At 30.4% G+C, this 13,251-nt stretch overlaps 1 protein-coding gene across 1 annotated transcript; it reads right to left on the minus strand.

Moving 5' to 3' along the window:
- Positions 1-8,450: 8,450 nt before the first annotated feature.
- LOC114189936 (probable acetyltransferase NATA1-like) lies at positions 8,451-10,342 on the minus strand. Its single transcript, XM_028078663.1, has 2 exons — positions 9,559-10,342; positions 8,451-8,793 (listed from the first exon to the last, which is right to left on the minus strand). The coding sequence occupies exons 1-2, from the start codon at positions 10,238-10,240 to the stop codon at positions 8,786-8,788; spliced, it is 690 nt and encodes a 229-aa protein (XP_027934464.1). The 5' UTR covers positions 10,241-10,342; the 3' UTR covers positions 8,451-8,785.
- Between the last annotated feature and the right edge of the window lie 2,909 nt (positions 10,343-13,251).

The raw sequence follows: 13,251 nt of genomic DNA on the forward strand, positions 1-13,251 counted from the left end.
GTCACCACGGGTTGAGCAAAAAAGGATTAACTCAATCCAACTCACTTTTTGGCTCATGGGTTAGAACCCATTTTGACATCCCTATCAATATCTAATTAAGCATGATACTATTGAAATATCAACAAATATCCATGTATGTTAAATATTATCTTATAAGTCTCAATTTATTTTTAATACAATTCATGAATTGTCCAATAAATTTAAAATATCTACAGAAGAAACTATGACATTAATAAACCCATCTGTTGCAACCTCCTCCACAAATGTCACTCCAATACTTCTATTAAAGCAATAATTTACTTCTACCAAAACAATACTTTACTTCAGAGAACATATCCACCAAGCCAAAATAATGGAAAATCTAAATGGTTTCACTCTAAATGAAAAATGTTGCAACAACAAACTCCCAATTCAACAAAAATTGTCAACTATTTTACATCATAACAAAAGTACTACAATATGAAAATTGTAAATAAATCATGAAAAACAACTATTGATGTTTGATTCAATTATTAATCAAAACTCAATACTAATCAAATTCACACTAATGTCATACATAATATTAATCATTGAAAATGACTTAACTTCTTTAGTTAAGTTTTAGTTAAGTGTGTAAATTGAAAAATCATGTGATGACATTGAAACTTTTGCTTAACCTAAATATTTATTGAAGAAATTATTCATGACTTACATAACAGTACTTACATTGACACAAGATTCATGCTTAACTTAATTTTATTTTTCCCATTTTAAATAAATTTATCACTGGTACAAAAAGAGTCTTTCACGATGTCAATTAATGACAGTTAAGAAACCATAATTGTCAAATGAAATACGATGAAAATTTTGTAATCAAAGTTAAATTTTCAATGACTGTTATGTTGTACCTGTCATTAAAAGTGGAGTAGAAAGGATACAACGATGATTATAAATTAGAACTATCATTAAAAGCCCAATAGAAGGGATATAAGGACATCTTCAAAAAGAATCGTCGTTAAATGTCATGCAATTCTTCATATTCCATTTTCCCTTCGCGCGTTGCATGTGTTCTTCACTCCTCTTGCCTTTTTCACCTTCTTCATTCTCATTGTGGTCCTCCGTTCTTTGACCCTTTGCATTATTGTCGCTCGAGACTTCATAGTTTCTATACACTTCAATCGTTTTTGTTGCGCTGGTCTCCTCTTTGTGGCAATTGTCTTGTCGTTCTCGTCGTCAGTGGCTCGTTGCCCATTGTTTGTCGTTGTCGTTGCAATCCTCCCTCTTTAGGATTCTTGCCTCCGCGGTCTTGCAAAGTCCATCGCTCGTGCCTTTGCCGGTTCTGCCACCTCTGGTTGTATCCTATGATGGTTTGTGGTTCTCTTTTCATTGGTGCCTCCGTTTTGGGACTTATTCTCCCTCTCTGGTGCCACTCTCCATCCTGACGGTCTTATCTCCTCACGATTCTTCATTCCTCGTGCTTGCATCATGTTGCTAACGATCTCCTTTTCGGGTTAGATATTTTCATTTTTCATAATTTTTAAAATTTAATTAGCATTTCTTATTTGTAAACTAAATATTATTTAATTTTAAAATGTAATTTATTCAATATTTAGATTATGTTATCATGATTTAGAAATATTTGCTTGGTTCAAACGTGTTGGTATTAAGTTAAGGTGTCTGACCCTCGACAAATTTTTTTGGAACTTATTCCTTATTTTTTTTCTTTAATAAGTCTCTACTTACTTTAAACAAATAATAGATCGGTAAGTTTATTTTAAGAAATTTCTGCTACTACGTTAATCTTATACAATGTCATATTTTCTAATATAAAATGTTCTTATTTTATCGCTTATAGTAGATATAATATATTGAGTGTAGACCAAGAGTAACATCTCAAAAGTTCATGTAGGTATACTTTAAGATATTTATATTGTTTCATTTATTTACTTTGTATTATTATTTAATTGATCCGATCATCTTTACTATGAGCATAGTTCAATAAACAAACCCAATGTTATAGGTGTGTCTACTATATCGTACTATAATGATCGTAAAATTGTCATATTATAAGTCTATGTTAACCATAGTTGAAAGATCAATATACAGTTGTTTATGTTCCTATTCTGCATTACCTTAAACAACACAAATTAGTACCTATTTTATTTAAACCACGTTTTCTATTATTTGTTTTATCAGTCACAAATACATAATTGAAATATTTAGCTCTTTCTATTCTTCCTTACTTTCTCCTTTCTAAAATAATTATTCGTTTACAAATTTTAATTATTGTAATATACATATATATATATATATATATATATATATATATATATATATATATATCAATACTTCAGTTCAGAATTCTTCTATGGTAATGAATCAATGATTCCTGTTACTTGTAACGACTTGCTACAGTTAGGGATGGTAACGGGTCGGGTCGGGCACGGATAGTGCATACCCGTAACCCGACCCGCCAAAAAAAAAATCCATCCGCTACCCGTCTGTTTATTCGTCGGGTATCCGCTTAAAAAATATTTGCGGATATTTTTAAAATTTACAGGTACCCGTGGATACCCGATACCCGCAAATATTTAAAAAATATATATATATATATTTTATAAATTATTTAATATAAAATTATAAAAATAAAATATAAATAAAATTAATTTAAATCAAATTTAAATTATAATTAAATTTGACATAATAAAATATACTGTTAGTTTTAATTTTAATTAAATTTAACTTAATAAAATATAAATTAAATTTTAATTTTAATTTTTTTGCGGGTAACGAGTACCTGCGAGTACGAATAATATAATATCCGTACCCGATCCGTTTATAAGCGGGTATTAAAATACCCGCTACCTACTACCCGCGGGTACTAACTATCTATCGCGAATTTTATCTACGGATATCTACAAACACAAATATTTGCGGTAATAAAAATGAAAGAGTTCTGGTCCAATAATCTATCCACCAAGTTATACCCAACTTTTAATTAAACTTTGAAATAAATAGTTAAGATTCAATTTTCAAGCACGTGAAATAATAACTCGTATACAACTAAATGACAAATTAATGTTTTTAAAATGTTAAGTTAATCCTTAAAAAATATAACTAAATTACATTGAAAAATGTGTAATAACCATTTGTCATATTTTTTTTCCTCTGATATCTAAAAGGTGAAACTCTTTTCTCCTTTTTAGTGGACTTAGAGACAAATTTAATGTAACATTCAAATTTTAGCATTTTAAAACTAGTAAAGTAGGATGTTTTATTTTAGTGTTCAAAATAGATAAACTAATGTATAAAACATATTAATACAGTCTTACAAATGATAGGATTATATAAATATATAAATTATACAAATCAAATATTTCTAGCTTTAAACACAGACTAATCACTTACAATAGATTTCCACCGAGACTTTCCTCCAACCAACCTAAAGATGACTTCTCATCCTCCAGAGGTGCCTCTGAAACCCCAACCACAGTTATTCCCACCGAATAGATGAACATCGCAAAAGAAAGACAAACAACATAAGACATAAACACAGAAGAAGGATAAACTAATATGCAAAAAGTTTAAAAGATCAAATAATTCATATATATATATATATATATATATATATATATATATATACACACACACACACACACAAAGTATTATCAATCATACTACATTTCATCACTTTATTTCATATGAAGACTTAAAGCTACAACTCAATTATCCGGATACAAGCATTGATGTCGATTTCTGGTAAGTTGTGCACTTGTGGTGACATCCAATGCTCTATAGAGCGGTAGACAGTACCACACAAGGTAAGTCCATTAACACCTTTGGTAAAGGTAAAACTCTTAGGCTAAGACCTCATACTCCTCTCTCGACATGTCCCATCTTCTCTATTTGAGAAATTGATGGTCATTAGAGCATTATGATAACTTTCCAACTGAACTCAGACATCAATGCTTACACTATAATTATCACCACTAATTCTCCTCGAATTAATATGCTCATATACTCATTCCTCATTCCTCAATCAATAATTTAAATAACATTCACAACAATTCAAATCATACTCAATTGACCAAATAAGGAATAATTCAAGTTATGACCTGCTCACCCAGCGAGTAATACTCACCCAACCACTACCCCATGCTTGCCTACCGAGTAGTACTCGCCTAGGTACTGTCCCAGGTTTGGAAATTCCTAACTTGGAAATTCGCCCAGTGAGAATTACTCGTCCAACAACTGCCCAAGTCTAGAAGTCCCTGACTTAGCAATTCGCCCAGCGAGAATTACTCGCCCAACGAGTTTGCGAATCTGCATAATTCTACATATCAGTATTCTGCAACCCATTCACCCAACAAGTTTGCAAAATTACATAGAATCTTATTTTTGCATAATTATACCTACTCGAGCCAGTCAAACAACACCATAACCTTTGCAAAGACAATTTAAGCATCATACATCCATTCTATCATACATATCCACATCAATTGCACTCAGATACACACATAGCACAACAGTTAGTCTTGTTTAGTTGGTAAAAAAAACATAATCCTCATAACTTACACATATACACATCATTTAATAGTACAGATAAAACAACCAATCACATGTCACAATACAAACATACAATTTCAATTTCAACATGCTTGTAACTTAAAAATAATGCAATTATCTTCCCTTACCTGATATCCTGCTTGAACAGCTCTATGAACGTCAAATACCTCTAACTCCACAAGATACTTTATCTACACATAGAAATATCATAAGAACGATCATGACATACCGTTATGATCACTGATCAATAGAGACTCATACTGATGAATAAAACGAGCATGCAAGCGAAAAAGAGCTCACATGCAAGTGAAAATAGAAATAGACCAAAAAGAGAGTGGAAGTTCAACTTACGCGAATAAAGAAACTGATCGATCGTCGAGAGGATCAATCCTACGGTCTTGGTTCTTCAATTAGACAACCAGAAAGACAAAACTCACAAAGAGAAGTCAGAAAGATTTAGAAAAGTGGTTCCTAGAGAGGTTATGTGTTTTAAAATAACGAAATTCTTTTATAACAATTCTATTTATGATAAAAACCTTCTAATATTAAAATAATGTCACTATTTTTAAACTACTGTCACTCTTAAAATATCATTTTCTAAGATTTTACACTCAATATCCATATGATCTGATTAAGATAGTAATGAATTTGGAGGTTTCTTCCTACACCTCCATACTCTTTTTTTCTACAACTCCCCATGGGCGATGAGGTTTCTAAACTTCCGATAATAATTCTTTTTCATCAACAAATTTTTAATCATCAATTTGTTTTGTAAAATACTTTTGGGAGAAAAGTTAATAAATTTTTATAAATATAATTAAGGTTGTTCTTTATTTAAATTTAAAATTGTATTTAAAAGTATATAATACATTTAATTATTTCTAACATGAAACTTAATTGAATTAATGAATAGCACATGGTATATACAAGATGTAGTTTATTTTATGTGATTTTGTGCTTTTTCATATTTTGTTTATTGTTTTTTTCAGTTATTATTGAAATTATAAATTCTTTTATTTTTTGATTATGCCTGTTTGATAAATTGTAAACTACATGTCAGATCTTGTCAGATTACTTCACTACCTACCTCTTAGACCACTTTTTCCTTCCTACATGTTAAATTACAAACTTTCTTTCTATACATTACTTTTAAAAACATAAATAATTTAAATTATGTTAGATAAAAAAACTTTTTTTTAGTCAATTTCAAAATCGTTATCAAACTAATTTGTAAAAATTAATTAACATTTAAAAAAATAATAATAATTTGCAATTTAATTCCGATCTAATGATTTGTATTAAAATTGGATTTTTGAAAATCAGATATATCCTATGTAATAATTTTGGAAATGTTTATGTTCGATCCAGAGCACTTCTGATTCTGATGTAAAAATAATGTTACCTTGTAAAAGTAAAATAAAAAATAAAAAAATCTAAGATTAAATAAGTGTTTTTCTGATTTTGTTATTAAATAAAGTGATTTGACCTACTTATATTGACCTACTTTAATTAATCCAAATCAATTTAATTTATTTATATTGACCTACTTTGTATGAACAATAGTTACTTGTTTACATTTCTAGGATTTGAAAACTAATAATGATGTGATTTTGAATCTGAAATAGACAGTATAAAAAATTCCTTTTGGTAGTGAAACAGACTATATAACTAAATATATTTTAATTATTATATATATGGATAAATATATTTTTTGTCCTTTTAAGTTAGTTTAAATAAAAAATGCGTAAATTTAATTTTTTAGTAAAATTTTGTTAAATTTATTTGACGTTTTAAGTATATTTCATAATAATATTTGAATTGTTTATCCTGTTTGATACATTTTTCTCAACTCAAATATTATTATAAAATGTATTTAAAATATCAAATAAATTTAACAAAATTTGATAAAAAAATTAAATCCATGTATTTACAAAGATAAAAGATTAAATTTGTATATAATTTTTAAAAGAGATTAATTTTAAATTCACTGAAATTTAAGCATCCAAAACATATTTAACCATATATTTAACCATATAATATATATATATATATTTTAAAAAATCACGCCAATTCTTCTTGTTGTAAAACAATGATTGGTGTTACTTATAAGGTTTAATTACTCGGATCATACCCATTTTGTTTCGAAAATTTCAAAATGATACCCACTTTGAACTTTGTCTCAATTTAGTATCCAATTTTGATTATTGCATCAATCTAGCCTCCGTTAAGTCTTCACAAACAGCGTTAACTACCTTGTCACGTGTTAGCCTCTAGATTTTTTAATTTTTTTTAATTTTTTTTAATTTTTTTTTAATTTTTTTAATTGGCAAGGTATCGCCACGTGTCAAGGTACTTGGCAAATGTCATTGTCTTCATTTCAACTTAGTCCGCACATGTGTCTATTTGTTTCAATTTAGTACCCATATATGTTTATTTGTTTCAATTTAGTACCCAATTTATTTGTTTGAATTTTATTTAAATATTTTTTTAAATGGAGAAATATTGTATCTCTTTTAAGACAAAATTTATTATTTATATAAATGTTATATCGATATTTGTTACTAAAAATAAGTTATAAAATTAAGTATTGAAATTTATATTAAAGTTAATGGTAAAAGTCATGAATAACATAAGTCATTTTTTAATAACAAATATAAATATAACATTTATATAAATAATAAATTTGGTCTTAAGAGAGACATAATATTTTTCTATTTTGTAAAAAAATATTCAGACAAAATTAAAACAAATAAATTGGATACTAAATTGAAATCAATAAATATATATGAGTACTAAATTGAAACAAATAGACACATGTGGGGACTAAGTTGAAATGAAGACAATGACAATTGTCAGGTACCTTGACACGTGGTTGGGGAAGTAAATAAAGGGTAAATAGCGTAAGTAATAAGAAGGGCGAGCAGGATAAAGAAGGGCTAGACAGATATTGAATAAGAGAAGAAATAGAGGTATGCCAGTTTCCTTCTTGCTTTTGTCGGGGGTTTTGGCAGAATTGGGTTCGACTCCCATAGCCCCGCGGCATTCCCCCTGACCTCGAGATAAAATGAAAAAACGGACGATAAACTGATTGTTAAGGGTACCATTATTTCATTAGTAACGTAATTTTTATTCTATAAGAATGGGCTTCGATTCCTTTTGTCACATCAAGGATTTGACACGTGGCAAAAAAAATTTATAAAAAAATTAAAAAAAATTAAAAATAAAAAAAAAATTAAATAAAAAATTAAAAAAAAATTAAAAAAAATTAAAAATCCAGAAGCTGACACGTGACAAGGTAGTTAACACCGTTTGTGAGGACTTAACTGAAAGTCCTACATTGATACAATAATCAAAATTGAGTACTAAATTGAGACAAAATTCAAAATGGATACCATTTTGAAATTTTCGAACTAAAAAAGGTATGATCCGAATATTTAAGCCTACTTATAATTACTTGTCATAGTATATTATTAGGTAACAATAAATAAATAAATAATGCTGATATAAATAATCTATCCAATAAATTATCCCCACCTTTTAATCAAATTTTAAAGTAAATAGTTAGATTCAATTTTCAAGCATGTAAAATAATAACACCAAGGATCTCTCTGTTTTTACATATTTATGGTAGGAGATGATGAAAAGGATAATCAAAACGCAAATAAGTCTTTCGTTTCTATCAACCAATTTTTACTGAAGGCTTAATTCATATTTTGGTCATGTGATTAAGATGTATGGTTCATTTTGGTCCCTTAATTTTGTGAGGTTCAATTTAGTCCTTCAGTTTTTTAAAACAGTTTAATTTAGTCATTTCCGTTATCTTTGGTTAAACGACGTCAGAATAGTGCAGCTGTGTCACTTTGGAATAAAAACGTGACAGGTTTTTTGATAGCTGGAGGGAGAATTGGTCAACCCTAATTTCACAATTCATCTTCTTTATGCAGGAGTTCTTCAACATTTGGTGTACAATGTCGAGGGGACACTCTTCTTCTTCTTCGTAGTGTAATTCACAGATAATGCAAAATCCAAGCTTATCCAGTCATGGTGGTGACTTTTCTTCTCACAGTGGTGGCTTTTCCTCTCACAATGGAGCACCATATTACAACTGTGGGCAGCAAACACTTCCTCTTCAAATCCACAACCAAGACGACAATGAACACTTCACCTTCGAATCTTTCTTCTTCGTTTGGTTTTTTTCGGGATTGATTATGCTTCTCCACCAAACCTCCCAATTTGATCTTCAATTCCCTATTTTCAAAGAACCCTAACCCTAATAAATTTACCCCTTTCAAAACAAAGTTAATTTTTTTAACTCAAGTCCACGTCACCCAATCTCAATACTGCCACCTAATGAATAGATGGCACAATATCACATTAAAACAATTTGCCGTTAATTTTTTTAACGATATTAACGTTGATGACTAAATTGAACATCTTTACAAAATCGAAGGACTAAATTAAACCTCAAAAAACTTAGAGGACCAAAATGAACCACGCACGCATCATAATTAGAGGAGGACCAAAAGATGAATTAAACCTTTACTGAAACAATGAAGAGATTTAAGTGAAAAATTAACTCATTCATCACTCAGTTACAATTGAAATATCCCAAAACACTAACACTTCAGAAATAAAAGTATAGAAAAGCAAAACAACATTCAGCATAAGCATCATCTCACTCCAAATCATCTTCATAACCAGACAATAACATCATTAATTACATCATGTTATTAACATTATCTGTTAGAACAAAGGAGAAATTCAACTTCTATAACCCATCACAGGGCCTTCCAAGACCAAAATCATCAACTTCTAGAACATGATCAAACACTTTCATCTCAACATAACAACTCAAAGTAACACAATCACGATTCAAACTCTGAAATGAAAAAAGAAGAAGATAACAGTCGTTTCTAACCCAGTAAAACCTTCCCTAAAACCCAGATTGTGATTATTACAGAAGAGAGCGAAAGAAAGAGAAAAAAGAAAAGAGTGAAAAATTCTAATCAGCACCTCCATAAGCCTGAAGAGCCTCCCCAGTTAGCCTGCAAATCCTCCACTCGTTCAAGAGATCGGCACCCATCTCTTCGTAAAACCTGATGGCATTCACATTCCAATCGAGCACCACCCACTCCACCCTCCCATACCCCATCTTCACCGCCTGTTTCGCCACCGCCGACAGAAGCATTCTCCCAAACCCCTTTCTCCTGTAACACTCCCTCACGAACAAGTCCTCCACGTAAAACCCTGGCTTCGCAAGAAAGGTAGAGTAGTTCGGGAAAAACAACACAAACCCCACAACCGTCACGTCATCCGAGGTCTTGAACGTGTCTCGCTCGGGGTCCTCAATGGGGAGACTCAGATTCACGAACTTGGTGATTGGTGTGAAGAAAGGGTTAGAGTCCGCGGTTGAAACGGCGAAGGGTTTGGGAGAAGCTTCCAGAAGGAAGACGGTGAATGAGTGGAAGGGCTGGGCGGTTGCGGAGAAAAGGGTGGCGGCGAGAGAAGACTCTGTGGCCGAGAAGAGGTGAGTTAGGCGTTCGAAGACTGCCATCTGGTGGATCAGTTTGTGGATGTGGGGAACGTCGAGGAGAGTGGCCAGACGAATGCGCGTGAAGAGAGGAGTGGTTTCCGGTAACGATGTGGCGGGCTCCGGAGCCGGAGTTGGGGCCGGAGGCGGCGCTGCTGCGGCCATTGGTTGAGGTTCGGTGGAAAAACTGAAGAAAGGGTTTTTGGTTTTTGATGGTAACCGTGCGAGAGTTCTAGATAGTGTGGATTTTGGTTAGATGGATGAAGAGCTTTTGTTTTTGTAATGATAACCTTTCAGAAAATGGAATATATTTTTTTATAAATTAAATTTAAATAAAAAATTATATGAAAGAAATTCTGTAAACTAATTCATATTCTACTCAAAAAAAATATACGTAAAACGTTATGTGATCATTTAAAAAATGTATAATATACACTTTTGTCGAAGATAAAAGTTTTATTGGTTTAACTATGTTTTTTTTTTATGCTTAAATCATAACACGATTTTTATTTTAGTTATTAAGAAATGCATGTATTGAAATTTTTTTATCAATGTTATTTATTTTATTTGCCAAACGGTTATCTTTAGAATATTTACAGTTAATTAATCCAAATCAATTTAATTTATTTATATTACCTATGTTGATATAAACAATAGTTACTTACATTTCTAGGATTTGAATTTGAAATAGAGAAGATAAAATGTATATACATACATATTAATAGTTGAAATTTGGAGATCCTAACTAAATTACACGACGACACAACATATTCGAGTAGTTTCACTATTGTTCTCTTTTGTTTATATCTATCCTTTCTTGTGTTTCAAAAGGTTGATTGGTTATGAAGCAAGAATAATTGTTGTTTATAGAACCGCTTCCACGTGTCTCTTGCTACCTTATTCTCTGTTTTCTTTTTTCTCTTCTGGTTGAATCATCATCATCACTGTCACAAATTTTAGAATGTTTATAATTTATATCCACATTTTCTTTTTCACATTCCCTTTATCATATTTTTATTTTAGTTTTATAACAAATTTTTAGGCGAAGTGTATTTTTTCCCGATAAAATTTAAATAATTAATTTCTAGCTTCCGAAACTGTGTTTTTTTCTATACAAAAGTAAGATAGGTCGAATTTTATCTCAATTGATGACTTCTTTTAAGTAATGGCTTCTATGATAATTGGTATAATATATTTACTAAACTATAGTCAACATTAATTTTGTAAAATCTTAAAGAATGATATTTTAGAAGGCACACTAGTCTAAAAATAATGAAATTTGATTATTTTAATATTAAAATTTTTTAATATAGATAGAATTATTATAAAAAAGTTTTATTATTTTAAAACATACTATCTCTCTATTTCTTTAAGAATTCTGTTTTGTCTTTTTGGTCGTCTCATTGAAGAATCGAGATTGTAGAATTGATCATCTCGACGAGCTCTTCAATTTGGACGGTAAGTTTTCCATCCACAGAAATTAAGTTTTCACCCTCTTTCTGGTCTATTTCTTTTTCTATTGCATGTGAGTCCTTTTCCATTTGCACGTGTCATTTTAATCGTCAGTATGAGTATTTATTAATCAGTGATCATAACGGTAAGTCCTGATCATTCTTGTGATGTTTATATGTATAGATAGAGCATCCTATGAAGTTAAAGGCGGTTGACGTTTACAGAGTTGTTTAAGCAGGATATCCGATAAGGGAAGCTAATTATTTTTAAGTTACAAACATGTTAGAATTATAGATTATATTGTTATACTATGATTGATTGTTTTATCTAAATTGTTAAATGATTTGTGATATGTGATTGACATCTACAAAGGTTCTTGTGTTGTTTGGATTGGCTTGAGTATGCATAATTATGCATAAATCAAATTCTGCATAATTTTGCAAACTCGCTTAGTTGTTGGATGAGTTTTTGAGTCAGAAGCTCACTGATTTGGGAGTCGGTGGGCGAGCAATTCTCGTTGGGCGAATTTCAAGTCAGGGGCTCACTAACTTAGGAATTCGCTAGGCGAGCATTATTCGTTGGGCGAATTATAGGAAGATGTTTCCTCTAGACTCCCAATGATACACTCGTTGGGTGAGCAATCTCGTCGCTGGTCGAAAGTGAACTATTTGCCCAAAGAATATGTGTTCGTTGAGCGACTAGATCATAACCTTAGTAGTTGTTAATTGGCTTGTTTTAGAAGCTTTGTAATATGAGATTGTCTATATGAGGCTGAGTTGAGATTGGTTGATACTAATTCAAGGAGAAATATTGGTGGTGGTTGTAGTGTAAGCATTGATGTGGGTTCGGTTGGAAGTTATCTTAACGCTCTAATGACCATCAATTTCTCAAGTAGAGAAAGATGGGCATGTGATGAGAGGAGCAAGATATGAGTTTTACCTTACCCAAATGTGTCAATATACTAACCTTGTGTGATACTGTTTACCGCTCTGTAGAACACTGTATGCCACAAGTACACAACTTTCCAGAACTCGACATCAAGTACAAATCATAATAACACTACAGTTATTATTATTAATATTATAATGCGTTGTCTTAAAATACACAAGTAAAAATGAACATTTATTTAATAATATTAAAAAAATAATTTTGATGATTAAATTTAAAAAGGTAAATTTTGATACATATTAATTTTCATAAAATATTGCATTACCAATATTTTTAGTTAAAAAAATCAAATCTCTAATAAATATATATATATATATATATATATATAATTATTTTTCACAAAATACCACTACAAGAATAAGCTGAATTACTCACGGATAATTATCTACAGAAAAAAGTTAGTCTGTAAATACTTATTACATACGGGATTTTTCACTGATTTTAATAATATTAATAAAAAATAGGAAAATTTGATGCATAATAAAGTTATTTACGATAATAGGGAGCATGGAAAAAAAATTCTTGGATAAGACTAATTAATCCATGGATAAAATAAACCTAAAATAAATTAAATTAAAAACAAAAAAATAATATTCTTCTCCTAAAATCTATCCAAATTTCGTAAAATTTCTATTCAAACTCATTGCCTCCAAATATCTTGAAACCTAGCTCCCACTCTCCCAAAATCTCTAAATCTCTCAAAAATTTTGACAATGAACCCTAAATCTACAAAAAATGGGAGAATCTTGAATGGGGAGAACTATTTTTTTTTTTTG

Source organism: Vigna unguiculata, chromosome 7 (assembly GCF_004118075.2).
Source record: "Vigna unguiculata cultivar IT97K-499-35 chromosome 7, ASM411807v1, whole genome shotgun sequence".
Lineage (NCBI taxonomy): Eukaryota > Viridiplantae > Streptophyta > Magnoliopsida > Fabales > Fabaceae > Vigna > Vigna unguiculata.